Below are 19,926 nucleotides of genomic sequence, written 5' to 3'. Positions count from 1 at the left end.
AAGGAGAGGACTCCCATTTCTGTTGCTATCACTTCCTTAAGCTGCATGAGTTCTAATATCCTCCAGTCAAAACTGTAAGCAGTGAGAAGGAATCTAGTGTAGGTGTAGCGATCTCTGTTCTCTTGAGTGTGATTTAGTGCACTATAGTGGGAATTTACAGGAAAGGGAAGCACTGTGTTTACGTAGTCACATAGATACAGACCAGATCAGTAGAGCACAAAACTTTCCACAATCCAGGGCCAAAATCTGATACCTTAACACCCCTTTGGAAGACCTCCATGAAGGATAAGAGGAGGATTTAGTCTGCCTAAGTATTCATTGGAAAAACACTTACAGCTACAGGGAGTTTAATGAACATATTAAGAGTTCACACAGCCAGCAAGGTACAACATAAGACTGTTGTAACTTCAGAGCTGGATGGTTCTAAATCAGCCAGCTCTCAAGTTACAACAGGTTTTTAATTAAACCTGCAGAATGACAAATTAATCAGAAACTGTGCCTGTTCAGTACGTGTGTGCATTCTACATACTCTGACATCAATAAACCAAGCAGAGTTACTGTACCAGTGATTTCATTTTTTTACATTCTACCAACATATTCATCCCTTAATTTTATCTCTAGTGCAAGGGGCTGTGTTTAATTATTTGTATCATAGTAACACCTAGAGTCCTCAACAGAGCTCAGGGCCCCAGTGTGCTTGCTGCTTTACCTACACAGAGAAAGACAGTCCCCTTTCCTGAACAATTTACAATATTAATTGACAAGACAGATGGGTTGCGGGGGAGGAATCAATATTATCTCAGTTTTACAGATGAGGCAGAGTAAGATTAACCCACTTGCTCAATGTCACACATGAAGTCTGTGGAGGAGCTGGGAACTGAACCCCAATCCACGGCCATAACCTTCCAATCTCCCTTCCCCTTTATATAGGATCATTTTACAAGTAAAGCAAAATAAAAATATTATCTGCACTTTGAAAAATTCGACTGGGCTATTAGAACACTTTTTCTCCCAACCAAGAATTTTTTATTTTTTTTTTTAAAGTTACCCTTGCAATCTACATGTTGAAGTTCATGAGGACTTGCAAAGATGAATGTTGCTCTGGAAGATTCAATGTATATATACTGCTGCTTAAAAAATGCAAAGCTGTATCAAATGCCAGACTGCCTTTCATATGGCATGACTGACATTCCTGTTAGCAGCTTGGACAGGCATTTTAGACAGTCACACGTTCCTTGCTAACATTTAGAAAGGACTCCAATCCAAGCCTCCTACATTAATGTTTAACACTTTCATTTGTGATGAAACTAATTCATTAGGGTTTTTTTTTTTTACCTTTATATGCTTAGATATAAAGGGAAATATAAGCAGCACTTTCACTTCCCTCTTTATACATAAACAGTAATTTAATAGAACATAAATCCCACATTTGTATTCTAAAATTAGCACTTGTGATGTAAAACTAGCTATTTGATGAGTGTCTATTTACTTCCAAAATGTAGGATTCAAACGCCCTGTTAGATGCCAGGGTTTGAAGACAGGCTCCCCACCTTAAGCATGCCATTATAATTTTTGCAGGGCATAGTTTTGTACATGTCCTTCAAAACTCCCGAGGCCAGATCCTCAGGGGTATTTCGGCTCCTAACTTATATGGATTTCCTTGTGCAGACATAGCTCTAGAAATATTTAACCCGGTGTAGTACTAGAATCATAGACTATCAGGGTTGGAAGGGACCTAGGAGGTCATGTAGTCCAACCCCCTGCTCAAAAGGGGGACGAAGTCCCAGACAGATTTTTGCCCCAGATCCCTAAAGGGCCCTCTCAAGGATTGAATTCACAGCCCTGGGTTTGGCAGGCCAATGCGCAAACCACTGAGCTATCCCAATCTCAGGAAGCACAGCAGATCTCAAATGACTTCAGGTCCCATCTGGTCAGTACTTGGCTGTAGAGTTAAACAAGAAAACCCAGGACACTCACGGAAGGAATGTTTGCAATTCTTTGCCCTCCAATCCACAAATGAATCCATGCTTCAGCACTGTTCTGGAGTCACTGTGCTACTGTATGTGCTTTCTTTCAGGAGAAATGTAAAGTTCATGTCCTGAAGACTTGTGGCTATTAAAGATCCCTGCCACTAGTACAGCATTAATGTGGACATCATGACTGAATTCCAACTTGGGTAATTACATACTGCTACCTAGAATTTCACAGGCAGTTATGAATATGAAGTTTTGCTTCCCCACCTAAAGTCTTATGTTAGTTTTACTGACACAGAATAGCACGTCATTTGTGCTGTGAAGGTGGAATAGTAGTGAGCTTGACACCAACACTTCCAGCTGAGAGAGTTAGTATTTGTCAACAAGGACCATAACTTAGAGGATGATAAGATGGTATCCATAGCAGAGGAGGAAGGATAGTTTGTTGGTTATGTCACTGGACAGAGACTTTGGAGATCTGAGTACCTACATAATCGCCTGTCACAGCCACAGTTGTGACCAGTGTAGACATTTGAGCTTCAGTCCTCTTGGTTAAGTGGAAGGAGACTACTTGCAGGAGACCCCTCACCTCTGAGATCTACTTGATCCTAGTCTACTAAGGTCCAGGTATGTTAGCCTCTTTGTCACACTTTTCATATTTTTTCAGTAAAGTGTGTGGGTGATAGTGTATAGCTAGTGTGTGATGAGTACATCCACATGAATGGATTTAATGGGATTGTAACTGCTATTTGGAAAGGCATTAATTTGATTTTTAACAGTTTGGGCTCAGAGCATCAGGCACTTCAAGTGGGTTACAAATCCAAACTAGAAGAATCAAATCTTGAGGTTGGTGGGGAGGGTTGAGGTTTAAATGTGGGTATTTTTGCACAACTGCCAACCAAAAAACACTTCCAAATGTTATAAAACAGATTACAAAACCCTTAAACAAATACTCCTGGTTCTCTGTACATAGCCTAACTTTCCAAAACACAAGTTACTCCACAGGAAATCATATGGTCTATTATGAAAAACTGGGACAGGTAGGGTTGAAACTCCTGACACAGGAGCTCAAGAGTATGAGAAGCAGGGATGTCTCCTGTGAGTGTCCATTATTCAGGAATGCTGTTCAAATCTACACCCAAAAGAGAATGAGTCAGACATCCCTTTAGGGCATGGCTCTGTGTTTTCTTTTTAGTTTTGGGGTCTGAGTGACGTTTGTATGTGGAATTAGGTTTCTGATCAAGAGTAAGAGACCAGGTACCTTTGCTTTATTATAGTTGAGTTTTGAATTAACCAAAGTGGTTAAAAGCCACCTGGTGGAAGCATCTATACATTGTAATTGATATTTATAGTAATCAATTATAATTGCAACTGCTATAAAAATTCTCACAAGCACAACCTGTTAACAGCAGAGATATTTCAACCTGGGAAGATGCTTGTCTCAAAGTTGCCAGATTTATAAACCAAGTGAGACCTTGATGTAAAAAACAAAAACAAACACACACAAACAACAAAAAAACCCCATCAACCTTAGTTGTTATACATGATATGATGTTCCAATGAAACAAAAACTTCTCATTGGTAAAAGTGGCATCCAGTCAGAACAAGTCAAAATCAGTGAGAACTGGAGGGAAATGGATGAGTGGGGATTTAATACCCAAGGCTGTGATTTTCAAAGGAACCTAAGGACATTTTAAATTCATTGTGGTTTGGGTCACTTAACTCCCATAGAGTTCTTGGAAAGACTATATATTCCATCCCGAGTTCATATACAGAACTCCTGCTGCTCTAATTTACTCCAGTTTACAGCGAGTGACGTATTGTCCACTGAAAAGCTTGGATTTTCAGTAAATCTGTTCCAAAAATCAAACTAGAGATGGATGAACCAATTAGGAAAGACTGAAGAACCCTCTTTGTTCTATCTATTTTACCATGTTCATTCTAAACAGTAACTCCTTACATTTTTTTGCATATATTCTCCCATTTTAAACCAAATGTCCCCTAGGTCTGGCCTTTCCAATGCCCTCAAACAGATAATCATGCCTAATTTTATAATAATCCTTAGCTAGTTTAATACTTTAGTCATGTCACCTCTTAATCACCTTCTCTCAAGGCAGAGTCCCAGTTTTGTCAATCATTCCTCATATGCAAGACTCTCCATTCCATTAATCTCTCCTTGCCTTACACTGTATGCTGTCCATCGTAACTACATTTTTCTTCAAGAAAGAGACCAACATTGAACACTACTTCATAAAATATCAACACAGTATGCTTAGACTTATATAATATGCCCCTTGACACAAGCCAATATTTTATTAGTCTTCTACACTGGTGCACACTAGACTGAGAATTTAACAGATAGGTCTAGCAAGATATCTAGATTTTTTTCCTCTTCCATATTAACTAATTCAATGCCATGTATATGGCACTTAGGTTTGTTTATCAAAACTCATTCCTTAGCTCATTCCTTAGCTCTTAGGCACATTAGATTTCATATTTCAGCTCTGACCCCATATACCCAACCAAGATCTTTCTGTAAAACAGATACATCCTTCTGACTTTTAACCATTCCCTCTCTTTCAGTATTACCTACATGTTATGGTCCCTAGTGGGGAAGTTTTTTCCTAACGCACGTCAGACAGTAGTTAGCAGGAGAGATTTTATTATTATTATTTTATAAAGAGAAGTGTCTTCACCCAAGCAATGATTCAAGCTAACATGGCCACTGCTCTGCATCTACCTTCACATTACAAGGTACAACACCTGGAGTTCTACCTGCACAAGCTCATTAGGGCTGCAGCTCCTGCCTCAACCTGCTCAGTAAGAAGCAGAGGGGTAAAGGGCATTTTTGTTAATCATCTCCTGCCCAGATTTCATTGGCTGGCATCTATAGCCAACCTATTGCTGTTCCTGTCTCATACTTAAAACTCTCTTCTTTTTTTGTCTGTTGTGGCAGAAGTTTCTCCATGGAGTGTGCAATACAGGACCTGTTGCTGACTTGTTGCTAATAGCTCCTGCTGACTAGTTAACACATTCTTGTCTCTGGCATCTCCTTGGCCTGATACCCAAGTAACTAGTTGCTCCTTTTCCTGGAATGGATGACAGGCTATGGTTGGAAGGCTCTTTGCCTTGGCCTGTTGCTCCTTTGTTACTGCTCCCAGACCACTAGTGGTTCCCTGGTTACTCTGGTGCCTGGCCCCTATGGCCACAGACAGATGGCTACAACATTGTCCAGCAGCTCTCTGGCCATAGGTCTGAGTCTTTAGCCATGAGGAGGCTGACAGATCATACTAGAAGATGCATCCTATGGTTAGTGTCCTCCAGGCTATGTCTCTATAGACAGAGGTGCAGCCCTGTGAGCTCTTGCAGCTTTCCAACTTGTAAGAGTGAAGCTTCTAGTGAGGAGCAGTGCAAAAAGTGGCCAAAAAGAGGAGTCACCTGGCCAGTCTGGGAGATTTAACAGGTCTCAAATATGCCGAGAAACCACTTAGGTTTCCCACCATTTCTAAGGACTGCTCCCATGATGAAGGATTTGCAGGATGGTGCTTTAATAGGAACTATTCCAGCATTTTAATATTAAATGGTTAGATTAGCACGACCATATACATACCATCCATCTAAAATATTTCTACAAGGCAGAAGGAGGAAAATAGGGGGTGAAACATCACTTCAAGTTTTGCTTTGAACCACTACAAAAGCTCAACGCAAACTCCAACCAAAGCCATCAAATTTGCCTCATTTGGAGAGGAAACATACAAGAGTGCCAGTGATCATGGGCTCACCAGAAAAATGAAAAATGCCAGTCCAGACTCTCAGGAAGTCTGTCCCAGTTCCTAGAAAACTCAGTGAAACTTTTGGTGAGCAAGGGTCAAGAGTTGCAGTTGTAATAAAATACAACACCAATGGGTTTTGCTGAGCTGAAGATTCTGAACAATAATCTGATAAAATTTACTTACTCTTCGAGGTATAGATAGCCATTCTCTTGGGCCAGCCTCCTTGCATGGATCTGGGAATCCTTGGCTGTAGTGCCATAGGAGATCACCAAGGCACCATACTCACGGCACATTTTCACTCTGGCTAGTGAAGTGCTGGTAGACATGATGACAAATACTGGAATGCGGAGTTCTGAGGCATGGTATGCTACTGCCATGGAAAAGTTACTGTCAGAAGCCACTATCACACCTTTTTTTTGCTGCTCCTGCAAAACACATTTGCTTCTAGATCACACAGTATCACAGAAAATGGCAGCTTAGTCACATAAGCATGCAAAGATTAATGGTGGATGATTTCAACTCTTCTGTGTTATAGCCTTTTTAAAGTCTTCTTCCCCAGTGTTACATTATCAAGGTATGGCACAGATATACAGCATATGCACCTCTATGTGATCTAATGGCTTAAAATATAGGAATCAGGAACTTTTGAGTTTGAATCCCAGCTCTAACATTCCCTGGGCCCAGTCCTTCTCCCATTGAAATCACAACCAAACTCAGAGTGATTTTAACAGATACATGATCAGGTCCTCATCTCAGCCCTAGAGAAAATTACTTGACCTTTCTGCCTCACTTTCCCCCTCTGTCACATAATGATGCAGAGTGGCTATAAAAATCAATACTTCTAAAGTGCCTTATCCAAGCTAAATATTATTTCTTCTACAGATAATTAACACATCTTATATAACAAGGGGGATAAAACCAGTATTCAGACTGCTGGAATTCTCTCCAAAACCATTCACTAATCCAGGTTCTTCTCTCAGAATCCACACACAATTTAGGATTTCAACTTTTTTTTTTGTCAGTCTAGTAGTATATAATATGCATCAGGATCAAACACCATGAATAAGCTCTAAAATCTACATGCTACAAACTTTTCCTTCAATTATTCCCATAAGATGTCATTAAAAAAAATCCTGTTGATCTGTCAAAAGATAGAAGTACAATATTTCAATTAATTTATTCACAGGCATTTTTAGGCTGCTCAACCCAGCAGTATTTGAATACTTAAATGAGGAAATAGAGCAAGCCAGGGAGGATTTACAGATAATAGGGTCACCTTTAATTTTTCAGCATGAAGTTGCACATAGATTAAGCATGTTTAAATTTTTTGTTGTTGTTCTTTATAGGCTTGGATAATTTGTCATACCTGCTGTAGAGATGTTAGCAGGTAAAGGACACCTCGCTCCTTTACAGATCCTGTATACTGAAGGAACTCTTTCTTTAGATAGATATCCATTCCATATTGCTTTGAAAGTCTAGAATACTAAAACACAAGAAAATGATTATTATGTTGCTGCGGTATTTTACATGCCTACATTCCAAGACACAGTCTTTCACTTGTTTTACCGCAGCACAATCATTAGTCAGTTCCAGCAAAATAGAAGTATTACATATTCCATTAAGAAAGAATACATAATGGTCTGGTATAATTTCCAAGATTCTTGGAAGTTATGTAGATCATGCCAAACAACTGTCCATAAAACATTTACACTGCACCATTTCGTATCTGTACATGCACATATTTTACAGCAAAAGATAATTCAGGTATTTTTAGAGTAATACTTAAAAGAAGGTTAAAAGTTTTATTTTTGACTTCCTTTCTTGTATGGAGCCACCTTACCTGAATACCACATGTGCATCATTTCTCACATGGATACGGATACCACTTACAAGTCTGCATTTTTTTAATATTACTTTATTATATACATCGCTACATGAACAAAACCATTTCACTTGCTACCAAAATGCAGTTCTCTGGTACGAATGTGACTGTTATATAAATAGCATACAACTTTATGAAACAGGCACTTGATTTCCACCGACTTAAGATGAGCGTAAGGACTATGGTTTGCAGGATCAGGCCCTAATTTAGGATAGTGAATGAAGAGGGGTTGTGTTATTTTAAATGTACAGCTGGACTATATATATTAAATCTCTCTGTATGTACATATAGCAATGCGTCATACCATATTTAATTATGACAACTGAACAGTTTTGGTATTGTTGGACTTTTAAAGTGCAATGCATTTTATAGAAAACAGAAATAGACCTATATTTTCAATTCAGTTAAGCTATTTTTGGGTGCTTAACTAACTCAGGCTACATCTGCACTATGTGTAAGAGACATTTTAACTAGCAGGCCACCCTTTTCAAATTTCTCCTTACAGTCTTCCATAAGGCCTAAGTATACTATAACTATTATATTCCTCATAGTAACAATAGCTGTCTATTCCCAGATCTGCCCCAATCTGCTGTATGCCTAGGGTTGCCAACCCTCCAGGTTAATTCCTGGAGACTCCAGAACAAGAGATTAATCTTTAATTAAAGATTACATCGTTTGATGAAACCTCCAGGAATATGTCCAGTCAGAATTGGCAACCGTTTGTGCAGTGAGGCCCTGTTCTCAGCTAGGGCCTTCAATTGCTACTGTAACACAACAGCATGCACGTCAAGAACTAAAGCAATCACACGAATTTATTGCTACCTCCCTTTACATCTGCATGCACACCAACTTTGAAAGTTGGTATCTTAATGGAAGATGTTGCAATTGACTGGAGAGATGTTGAAGCATGTTATATTCTATCATTCATATCATATTATGCTTAAAAATCTCGACAATTTCTCTCGGGGCCTGAGGTAGAAAATATAGCTCTAATGACCTCTCCACAAGTAGTGCTTTGGAGAAGACATTCATTGGTGTATAACATTTTGGGTTTGCCTTTTTCAATTTGGCCCAGAAAATGCGTTTAAAAACACATTGCACACAATTAGGTGGCCCTTGGGATTGGTAATAAAATGCAGAACCTTTCACTTTTGTATTGCTGGCTCCGATCTATCCAGTGCTAGCAATGATCAAGTCACTGCCACCTGGAGGCTGACAGATGAGTTGGGAGCAGGGGGAGTGGTCTCATTACAAGTTCATACACCAGTACACTTCCTTGTGCACAGGTATCCACGTCACGTGGAATACTATCACACTGGCCATGTTTGTGGAGAGGCAAAGGATGAGGGAAGACTCCAATTTACAGATGATCTCACTAGGTGACGGCAGTCTCTTGATAGCATAGTGAAGCTTGCACTACAGTCACTTTTGCTAAATCTGTCTGGTTCCTCATGGCTTCACATCCTTTTGGAGTCTGAGTAGGGTGACCATATTTCCATAAGGAAAAATGGGATACCGCATGGGGCTGGCCTGAGCCACACACCTGAGCCCCCTCCCCATGCAGGGCTAGCCAGAGCTGCTCGTCCGGCACGGGGCTTGTGTCGCTGCTTGCCCAGCTCCTGCCTACCCCCAACCTGAGCCCTGCCCCTGCCCCCGCAAGGGGCCAGCATCACTGCTTGCCAGAGCCATGCCTAGCCCTGGCCCAAGCCCTGCCTCCCCATCCTGCGTGGGGCTAGCATCGCTGCTCCCCACCATACCCCACTTTGACAGAAGTGGGCATTTGTCCCATTTGCTCTTGCCAACTGATCAAAAAGGGACTGTCCCAGCCAAAATGGGACGTATGGTCACCCTAAGTCTGAGCAGTAGCATTTTACACAGAAGTAAATGATTGTGTGAGGTGCATGGAAGTGAGGGCCCAGGCTATCAGTGTGCAAAGAGTCAGTGCGGCATTTCTGCTCCCCACATTTAAATAGAACTTGCCATTTAATATAGTCTTCTACACTTTTACCTTATTAGTCACTGGTGCCTTTTTCATTCTTTTTTCTGTCCTAATCCCCATCAGATATGCTCATATCTGGACTTTATAAAGAATGGTGCTTACATAAAACCTGTAGCTTGCCAGAACTTTTAAAGCATGTGTGTTCTGTGGATTCCTGTGACTTAAGATGTATTTTGGAGAGGTTATATTAAGAAAAATAAATGTTAAAAACCACAGAAATTTTTATAGATAGCCAAAATCAGAGAGGAAATGGTAAGTTATTTATGTTACATATCCAGCACAGAAAAAAAGTTCACTCAGTTCTGCTTTTCTTTTCTTAATGCAGTTTTAAATCTGAGAAATACCAACTCAAGTCGTTGAGTATAATGAAAAACTTACAGAATCTATACACCCAACTCACTGGTTCCAATACAGATGCTTATTTACTCTTCCTGCAATATTCACTGCACATAAACAGAAACTTGATGTGTCAGCGCCAATGTTCAGTTAGGCACAGAATCTAAGTGGCGCAGTCAGGGAAAATGGAATAGAGCTCTGAGCAGTACAGATAGGGAATACAATGCAAATCAACCAGTTTGCCTCTACCTTACACCATTCCAGCTAATATGATCTAACCAGTTGTTTGTACCTCTGCAGAGATAATGTCTCCCTCACATCCACTGAGCCTATTCAGGGCCATCTTTAAGATTTATGGGGCCCTATGCCCGAAGGCAGCCTGAGCTCACAGCCTGGGGAGGTGCGGGGAGGGGGCGCGGAGAGGGATGAGGATAGTGAGCCGCCCGGCCCACCTCATGGCGGCGGAGAGTCACAGCTCCCCGCCGAAATCCCCGTACCCTCTCCCTCACGCAGAATGTGCGGCACAGGCACATTCAGCTCTGTGAATACAGCCCCTGCCTAAGGAGGCTGCAGCACGTGCTGGGTGTGTGGGAGCCGACCTGCTCTTACCTGCTGTCACGGGCGGGGGGTGAAGCTGCCGCTTGGGGAGATTAGCTTCCCAGCCCACCTCTTCTGCCTGTGGCCCTGCCCATACTCCACCCCTGCTCTGTTCCAGACCCTGCCCCTACTCTGACCAGGCCCCACTGTCTACCTCCTCTCTTCCTTCCCACTCCCTGATCACTCCCTTCCAGCCAAAGCTCTGAACTCAAATGAAACAAATGACATTGGGGGAGGGAGGGAGAGAACCAAACCACCACTCTTCTGCAATTTCTTTCTAAAAAAAATGGAGCATGTTTTCCACTGAATGCCAGAAGGTGAAGACTGGACATGCAGAAAGTACCTTATTAAAACCACTAAATTTGGGAATTAAAAATGTCATTCATAGGTTTTTTGATATACCCTGAAGTTTGTCAGAGATTTATTTGCAAAAACTTTGTAGTAAGGGCAAGTCAGCTGTCCTGCTGAATACAACATTAAACATATGGAATACATGAGGCAGCTCTTCTCTGTTTTACATTTTCTTAAATCAATATTTCTAAGCTGATTTTATATTTTAAATGTACTCTTAAGCCTTCATAAAGTAATAATTCCAGATTAGCACATTTAACTCACTGAAACGAAGACATTTTAAATTAATCAGTTACAAAGATTTAGTGTGTCGTCATAATGTTCATCACTTTTAGAAAAAGGGAACACCAATTTACCTTGTGCAATCTCCATAACAGACGTTTATGAAATTTCACCAACTTTAAAAAAATATATGTTTCCAAAACTTTTAGGCATAACAAAGGATTTTATATCTTACTAAGGTACTGATTTTGCTGGAGGGTTCTCTTAAAGCTAGTTCATCAAATAATCAGAAGTAAAGAAAGGGAAACTCGTTTGTCCAGCTATCTAGCAGAAAAGGGGTGTCCTCCCGTTAAGGGCTCTCTTCAACAGGTGAGGGGTGAAGGGAGAAAGGCTTGGATAGAAAGGAAAGGAAGACTTTGGAAGCAAGTTTTTTGTACTATAGTAATTAAAATTAAAATGTGTATTTTAGATAAGGGTGGTCCTTTGAAGAATTTATTTAAAAACCATATGTCTGAAGATCCAAGCATTTAAGGTGAAAGATAAATACCCAGATTGTGCATCTAAAAATGTATGCAAGGATTTTTAAGAGATGTGATTTTATCTTCAGCAACACACGAATGAAATATTTTTAAAGCAAATTTTAAACTAAGGTCCTTTAGACTAACTTGTTCTGAGTAAATATTACAGCCGTGCACAACGGTTTTTGACAGTAAATTCAGAAACTGACAGTATATACCTGGGGGTTGGCATATGCCTCTTAAATGGCTTTATTACCACTTGAATGGCTCTTTAATGGTTTAAATGTGGTGATAATAGTTCTAGCAGGCGGGAACGCTTTTTCATTTTTAAGTTACTAGATCCCCTCCAGAGGAAGACTCATCAGGCTGCAGCAGCTAGCTGTGGGAGCCTGCAGGAAGGCTCAGAACAGAGAAAAGAAGAGATGGGAGGGTGGACATTAAGACCCGGGGTGCATTAAATTTTCAGGTGCCCTATCCAGCTGCGTATGCCTAAGGATGGCCCTGAGCCTATTCCATTGCCCGCTTGCATATAAAGTGTTAGGAAATCTTAGCTATGGGCATCACGCCACCTCTGTCTAAAACAGACACACAAGATAGGACACAATGGGAGACTCAGAGAAAGATGGTGGCTTAAAAAAGAAGTCTCTGTTTTAAAAACACATCTATTTTTCCTACTATCTTTCTCTCGCCCTTGAGGCAGTGTGGAATGGTTAGAGAGAAAAGTAAGGGGTTGGATTACGTTCTCTCCTGTTATTTTAGTTGTTGGGCAGTGGAAATAGTGAAGAAAGACCCGATTCTTACTTTGTTGTGGCTTAAATATCTGAGGAAAAAATCCAACCAAAGACAGAAAACACATGAAAAACAGATAGTTAGTAAACCTGAGCTATGCGTGCTTATTCAAGTTTACCTAGGTAGCAAGATATTTGGGCTCCTAAAGACCAATATACACAACCCATGGAAAAGGCATATGCATCTTGCGCTCCATACTTTCCCTGCTCGCTGCATGCTACTTACAGAATTTAACTCTGGATGTTTAGAATCATGTTTGTTTCACAGATCCCATGATGTTCAGTTCCCATTTGGATCGTTGTCTCCAACATAGTGCATGCTGGGTTATTACGCTGGAGCCATCACCTCAACCCCAGAACACGGACTTTTGCTCCAGCAATATAAAGCACTTATCTGACCCATTATAAAGGATGCAAAGTTTTACATAATTTCCATTAGGATATTGGTTCTTAATAATTTTATTTTTTAAGTGGATTACACAGTCATCTACCACCAAATTTAAATCTGAGGCCCTGCTGAAAAATGTCTGCCTGTTGTGAAGCGAAGGATTTTTATGCTGAAAGTGCTGCCATAGCTTCCAGTATAACACTGTTGAAAGGGACACAACAATACACAGTTTACTGCTACATAAGCAAGAAGATACAGTACTTGTGGCAAGTGTTTTTAACTGGGTGCATAATGCAGGAGTATTCTTCATTCTACAGGTCACTGTAACCAATTGAGAATTTAGGATAGTGAAAAAAACAGAAGAAAAAATGTAACATTGTTGAAAGGATCATCATTCTATAGAGACGCATCTGCTGCTATTAATGCACATTCCCTGGTCATTTCTGACTAAGTCCCATAAGATGAGAGAGATTCAGAGGAAAAAAAAGCATTGTAAATACCATACCATGCAGGGGGTTTTCTGGACACCACTCTGGATTTTGAAAGCTGCAGCACTAATATCTTCAAATCGAATCAGCTTATTAGAGGTTGGCTGGCTGCTTCTACTGTTTGGCTGAGTGACTGGGTCAAGGGCATCTCTGAGCAAGTCCTCATTACGGCTCATGATCTTCATTTCCCAAGTCTTCACATCACCATTCAGGTAATCCTCCTCCCCAAAATCTTTCAGTCTCTCGGGGTTGATGGATGGTGGCCGCTGTCCAACATGGCCATTTCTAATCGGCCCCTCCTTACAGCAACAACGTTCACAAGGTGTTGGGGCATCTTGTTTTTTCACTTTCCGGTCACTCCTAAGGAAGAATGAAATAATCTTGTTATAAAGCAATGACAGTCTGAATGATTAAAAGATTGACACCTACTGTTTAAGAAGGACACCATGCCTCGTCTTCTCTTTCACTTGTATGCCTCAGACAGATACATTAATTTATTAATGGACCATCATGTTCCATGTGCATAGTGAGTTCACGCAGCTAGCCAGCTGGCACAGTGGCAGCAGATAACTGGGCACATGAACAAACCAAGGAATTATCATTCCCTTGCTAATAAGGATGTACCTGTGCACCATATGGAGCTAGATTTTCATGAGTGCTCAGCACCAATAGCTCTAATTTGTTCAAAGGTTGCTGAAAACTCTGGCCCTATGTTCACAGAACTACTGAAGTCTGGAAAAAGACAAAATGTCTGTGACACAGCACTCCTTTAAAGCTAATAATAGCAGTAGCAGGTGTGATTATATCATATGCATCAAGTGGCTGCTTCTCTGCTCTTAGATACTTGTAAAGTACGCTGTTAGCAGCCATTACCTGGCATGTGATGGGGATGGGCTGACTGCAACAAGGGCTAATAATTATGTCCTGCCATGAAGGTAAAGGACGATTGCGACAACGCCCCAATTTAAAACATTCTGTACCTGGATAACACACTTGAAAAGTGAGGAGAAATAAAAGGAATTCATCCTTTGGGGCCTATCGGGGGTGGGGGAGGGAAGGATGACAACTTAAAAAACGCTAACACCATACACAGGCATCGGTTGTGCCAGTGGATCTCCAGTCTCTTATTAGTTTCTCTAAGAGATATGCACATAATGCACAAGTGTAGCTACCTGAATTCATTCATGCCTTATTTTTTTTTTAAAAAAGTAAATTAGCAAGTCATCAAATCAGTCTGACAAGCAGTTAACCAAGCCACCAAACAACCTATGCCCATGTGTAGAGCCAAATTCAGCATTCATTTTCACCAGTAATACCCACTGATTTCAAAGAGTTTCATGGGCAGAATCTGACTTAGTCCCAGGATAGGAACTATACTTTATTACTAATGTTAAAATAAAATCCTCACTTAAAAATATGAAGGAGAAAAAGTATACATTTAAAAAAAATAAATATTAATTGCCTAGGTACCAGTGATCATGATCTCACTACATTTATTTTGTGCAAAGAGAATATGGCATCAATCAATAATAGGGCCATTTTTCCAAAAGTTAAAGCAATTGTCAGCCTAACTGACCAAGAACATGAATTTTAAAAGTGGGAAGTTTTAACAAAAATTAATGAATGTCCAAAAACCCCACAATTCTGCAGACATATATAAAATAAGGTTATACTGGGCAAAAAGTTATCCTAGTTAAAAGATGTGGAAATGGCAATAAAATGAAGAATTTCTATATTAAGAGGGGAATTAAACAGCAATGAATAAGTGAAAAAATATAGGCAACTGACAAGGGAAGTCAAAAGAATACATGAAATATCGGTGGCCAATAGGTTTAAGATAATAAAAGGTGCATGTTTTAAACATTAGGGGAATACACCCAAATTTAGGTCAGGTATAGGTCCATTGCTAGATACAGATGGTATAACTGTAAATACTAATGTAGAAAAGGCAGAAATGTTTAATAAATATTTCTGTTCTGCATTTGGAACAAAGCAGAAGGTTATATCCATCCTATATGATGCTTGGGATGGAATAGAAAGGAAGCTGTAAAGCAGCATCTGCTAAAATTAAACATTTTCAAATCAACAGGCCTGAATAACTTACACACAAGGAGTTTAAAGGATTTAGCAGAGCTCTTAACCACTAATATTAATGTGTAACAAGCCTTGAAAACCCAAATTCCAAAGGATTGCCGACAGTTTCAACACACCAATCCCAGGTACAATAATGCAATGGTTAATTTGAGACCATCAACAAAGACTTGGAGGCTAAAATTAAAATTAATGACTGTTGGCATAGTGTCATGGAAAGTAGATCAGGTAATGACAAAAATATTTGTGGGTAAAGTTTACAGTTAAAGATTGGTGGGGAAGTAAATAATAAGAGGACAGGTTACTGTTGTAAAGTAATCTGAACTGCCTGGTTAAATGGTCACAATCCAACAAAATGCTTTTTAATATAACCAAATGCAAGGTAATACAGCTGTGAACACAGAATGCAAAACTATGCCTATAGACTTAGGGGGGCTCATTGTAGATAATCGCCTCAGCATGAGCTCTCAGTGCAATGCTGTGGCAAAAATGGCCAAATATAAAAGGTGGTATAGCAAGTCGAAAGTGATCTCACTTCTGTACACAGCATTGGTAAGACTGATGCTCAACTACATCATTCCCTTCTGAAGCCTGCTTATCAAGAAGGATGTGGAAATATTAGAAAAAGAGTGCAAGGGAGGACTCCAAACATTATCTAGGGGCTAGAAAAAATGTGAGGTTTAAGGAGCTGAATCTAAAAGTTTATCGAAAAGAAAGTTGAGAGGTGACTCGATCACTGTGTATACATATTTATCCTCTCTTCTTGGATTTTTTTTTTTAAGTGGAATAAGACTAGCATTCCAAATCATCATCCTTAAAGTTATTCATTGGAGATTATAATGTGTGGTCCTATGCACGAATGCTCATGTACTGCAGTCTCTCTGAACAGATAAAGGCCAACCTTCCAAAAACCTCTTGGAATTTAGGAAGTGACTTTAGAGGGAAAGAGACATAGAACAGAACAGCACAATTGGAAAGATAAGGGATAACTCCCTCTCTCATACTTCTTGCTCATACTTCTGTGGTTAAAAGAAAAAAAAAAACCTAATAAAAGCCAAACTTTGTACTGTAATAGCTCAGTGTCACTCTAATACGAAACATATATATTTTCCAATACAAGATTTTAGCATCCTTGCCAACATCATCTATGAGCTGTGGTTATTTTCTATGGTCCTGGAAGATTCCCAAGTGATTTAGGAGGCCATTCATCCATGGAGATGATGACTGGAATGGCTCTTTAATTTTACATTTTTGATCACCATGGGGCTGCCCATTCCAAATCACTTTCAACAAGACCTGGTGCATTTAGAAGGAAAATGTTCTCTGGACAAATCCTCACTTTTCCAGAGCTGCAAACCCCTGTGCTGAAGAACTGCCATCAGTGCTCCTACATGGACTCCTGAAGCATGTCAGAGGCTCTACTTCCCAATACATTCTTGTTTGTTCCACTACGTGTCTTGGAAGAGGAATGTTTAGGACAGCTAAGAAAAGGTTTTTGTTATTTTGGATGCAGTCCTGTATTAGCCTCATCAATTGTTTTGCAAATGTATCCTTCTAAGAGTATTTTTGTGAGAGAGAAGGAGAGAAGACTATTTCCCACAAAAACTTTCCTGTCTCTTCAAAACTCCTCATTAGAAAAAAGCAACATTATTCCATCACTATTCTAAGCTAGATTAGATAAAACATCTGTGTCTTGAACAAGGTCTGTATTCCCAGGCTTCTAGTTTAGCTGGGTTGAAGTTTGTGTTTTAAAGATTCTTCTCAGGAACACATCTGAAAATTGCCATGCTCTCAGAGCACAGACTGTGGTTTTAAATTAAACTCTTTCATCCATTAGCCTATAGCTAATGGATTTCTACAGTTAAGTTATTTTGGAGTTGGGAGTTAGTTCCCTTGCATGGTGTCTAGCACAACACATTAGACCAAAATGGCTCCTACAGGAGTTGTTACAACATATTGCAAGATTCCATGACCTAAATAGGCCTAATGCAATCACGATCTAACAGACTAACATCTCAGTTCAGCAGTTCATTGACCGGCAAAACAAAACATTTTCTATAACCCAGTAGACCATAAACTACTCTAAAGGACAAGAACAAGAACAAGAACACACATGCTCATAACAACTTCCCTAAATGCACAGTTGCCTAGTTCAGAAATTAGTAGAAACACACCAGGTTTCTTACATGGGTGATGTAAAAAGGGTAAGTTATTAGGTAGATACAGTAAAAAGGTACTTTATTTTCAGTTCAAAAGGACAGATTGATTTGTAAGAAAGATACAGATACTAGACACACTCATATTTTTCTATTGATATTAAAAAAACCCAACACTCTATTAATTAGCATAGACTGATGTAGATATGAGGCTGTGACGTGATACTCCCATCATGCATTCAAGCCATCAAATGTTTTTCTCTATAAGAGGCCAAAATGACAGATTGGGGGTTTTGGCCTTATTCCTGGGTTTCCTTGTTTTGGCCCAGGAAAGGGGTGAAGAGAGGTGGAAGGGGGAATAAATCAGACTCCTAGACTTCATCTAGTCTATAGTTTTGATGGCGACAGGAACGTTGGGCCAAATTGCCTCCTGGCATAACTCCATTAACTTCAGCAATTACTCCAGCTTACTTTGTCCATGTGAGAGCTTCCACTGCTACTATGTTACCAGTGGGAAATTCTTGCTAAAGAGGTTAGCAGCCACATCACCAAGGATACAGCTTCAGGTTATTGTAAGTGCTGATTGTCTTGTATGATTTTATCTGTCTCAGACAATTAATCTTTTCCCTATAAAACCCATCTGGACGTGCCATCTACCTACTGAGAGCTCATGATCTGTAGAAGTCAACAGCCAATTTGAAGGTTTGCAAATCCACCAACAGGTAACTAATTGCCATGCCAGGTCACCTGCATTTATCTTCCTGAAGGCAGTTTGGTTACTTTGCTTAACTTGCTTCTTCATGGGTTTCTTTAGCAGAGAGATTACAGTTAATGCATGTATAAAAACATGCGAACAACAGTCTGGGCAATGAAAAGTAGAAGCATGACTTGTCATGCACCATAACAGTAAGTGGAGTATGATTTAGTGATCAGATCTAGAGCTTAGCAAATAATTGATTTTTCACTTCAGTGGCCCAGCCAGAAAACCAAAAAATAAAATAAAAATAGTGGTTTGTGTTTAATTGAAACCAAATGGTTTTGTTTTTCCTTGACAAAACACAAAAAACTGAAAAAAAAAAATTTCAGGTCAAATGCACCATTTCAAATGTCAATTAAAAATGGTTTCAAAAATCAAAATGTAAATTTTAAGTGACATTTCAAAATGAAATATTAGTTCAAGTCAACATTTAGTTTCAAAAATGTCATTTGAATTAACATTTTGAACACATCTAGAAAAAAAAAGTCAACATTTTCATAACAAAAGCAGTTGTGACTTTTCCAAAATTTTTGTTTTCAAGGTTTTTTTTGGCCAGACTATTCCAAATTCAGGTTAAATTCTCAAATAGTTTCAGTGCCTTGCAAAAATGTCTCTCTCAGTGAATTTGTTATTCTTTGGGGAGAGGGGGAAATGTGCCCAGCTCATAAATATATTTCTCTCACAATATAAATCATAGCTATTTCCAAATGAATCAGCTGTGCTTTTCAATAGATTCTCCTAGAAAAGCTCAGTGAATGACCTTCTTTATTTCCATGTGACTTTCTAGCACAAACATTAAACAAATATCCAGCTATCAAAGTTTTATTGCATGCATATAATTTATGCCATTTCACCTTCAGTGTGGTTAGTAAAAACAACCATGCAAACATGGCTTATAAACCTACTTTTCTGTGAACAGTTGCTCAGCATAGCTGGGGGGAAGTGGGGAAGAAAGAAAGAAAAAAAAAATCCATATGAAGACATTCCAAAGAGAATGAAGGAACTGTAGGAAATTATTTACTTATACAGACAGACAGTCTTACCTAATACAGTCTCAATGCAGTGGCATGGTCATTGGTTTTGAAATATGCTCTTAAAATGATAAAAAGCTTGGAATAAGTTTTGTCTTTTGGTTTGTCTGCTTTCAAAACTCTCAGCATTGTAAATTAAGTGAAGTGGCATTTGGGGGAAAAAATTCTGCACACTTTATTTGAACCACAAAGTTGCCTTTTTTGTTTCAAGGAGGAAAGAAATACACACTTATAGTTATCTTGCAGTAGCTCGTCAACTGGCTAAACTCCACACTCAGATGCAACATAACTGCTAAGTGAAACCAATGGGCATTGGACACATATCAGAGGACAAAATATGATCCATTTGTCAGTCTTTCCATCTACTGCAAAATGAGTATTTATGGGCAGAGACGACAGAAATATGGACATCCATACAAGAAGTCACTATACTGCTTATATTAGCCGTAAGATGATGCAGGAATGTAGCAATGGCTGGATGTTAAAATACCCAGAGGCCTCACAGCCTTCCCACTCACTCTCAAAAAAATCTTCAATTTAAGAGATAAAATCTTTAGGATAGCTTGAGAACATTCT

General features: G+C 39.5%; 2 protein-coding genes and 1 long non-coding RNA gene across 7 annotated transcripts in view; 2 read left to right on the top strand and 1 right to left on the bottom strand.

The window, feature by feature from the left end:
* The window catches only part of TMEM254 (transmembrane protein 254), a 67,863-nt gene extending 54,566 nt beyond the window's left edge, over positions 1 to 13,297 (top strand). The window contains exon 5 of the mRNA XM_050960361.1: positions 12,708 to 13,297. Coding sequence (XP_050816318.1) covers positions 12,708 to 12,847 — 140 coding nt within the window. The 3' untranslated portion in view covers positions 12,848 to 13,297. The remainder of the gene's footprint in view (positions 1 to 12,707) is intronic.
* LOC127054338 (uncharacterized) overlaps positions 1 to 19,926 on the top strand; it is a 788,041-nt gene that overhangs the window by 325,793 nt on the left and 442,322 nt on the right. The window lies entirely within an intron of this gene.
* Positions 1 to 19,926, bottom strand: part of LOC127054182 (L-threonine dehydratase catabolic TdcB-like) — a 67,537-nt gene that overhangs the window by 19,018 nt on the left and 28,593 nt on the right. For 3 of the 5 annotated variants that reach the window (XM_050960172.1, XM_050960171.1, XM_050960169.1), the window contains exons 2-4: positions 13,333 to 13,675; positions 7,113 to 7,229; positions 5,930 to 6,171 (exon numbers count right to left, since the gene is read on the bottom strand). In XM_050960172.1, the coding sequence (XP_050816129.1) occupies positions 5,930 to 6,171; positions 7,113 to 7,229; positions 13,333 to 13,675 (702 nt within the window). Of the gene's footprint in view, positions 1 to 5,929; positions 6,172 to 7,112; positions 7,230 to 13,332; positions 13,676 to 19,224; positions 19,252 to 19,926 lie in introns of all 5 variants that reach the window. The other 2 variants (XM_050960170.1, XM_050960168.1) reach the window with 1 other exon arrangement.

The sequence above is a fragment of the Gopherus flavomarginatus genome, chromosome 6 (assembly GCF_025201925.1).
Source record: "Gopherus flavomarginatus isolate rGopFla2 chromosome 6, rGopFla2.mat.asm, whole genome shotgun sequence".
Lineage (NCBI taxonomy): Eukaryota > Metazoa > Chordata > Testudines > Testudinidae > Gopherus > Gopherus flavomarginatus.
This window is presented reverse-complemented; position numbering and strand designations above follow the sequence as displayed.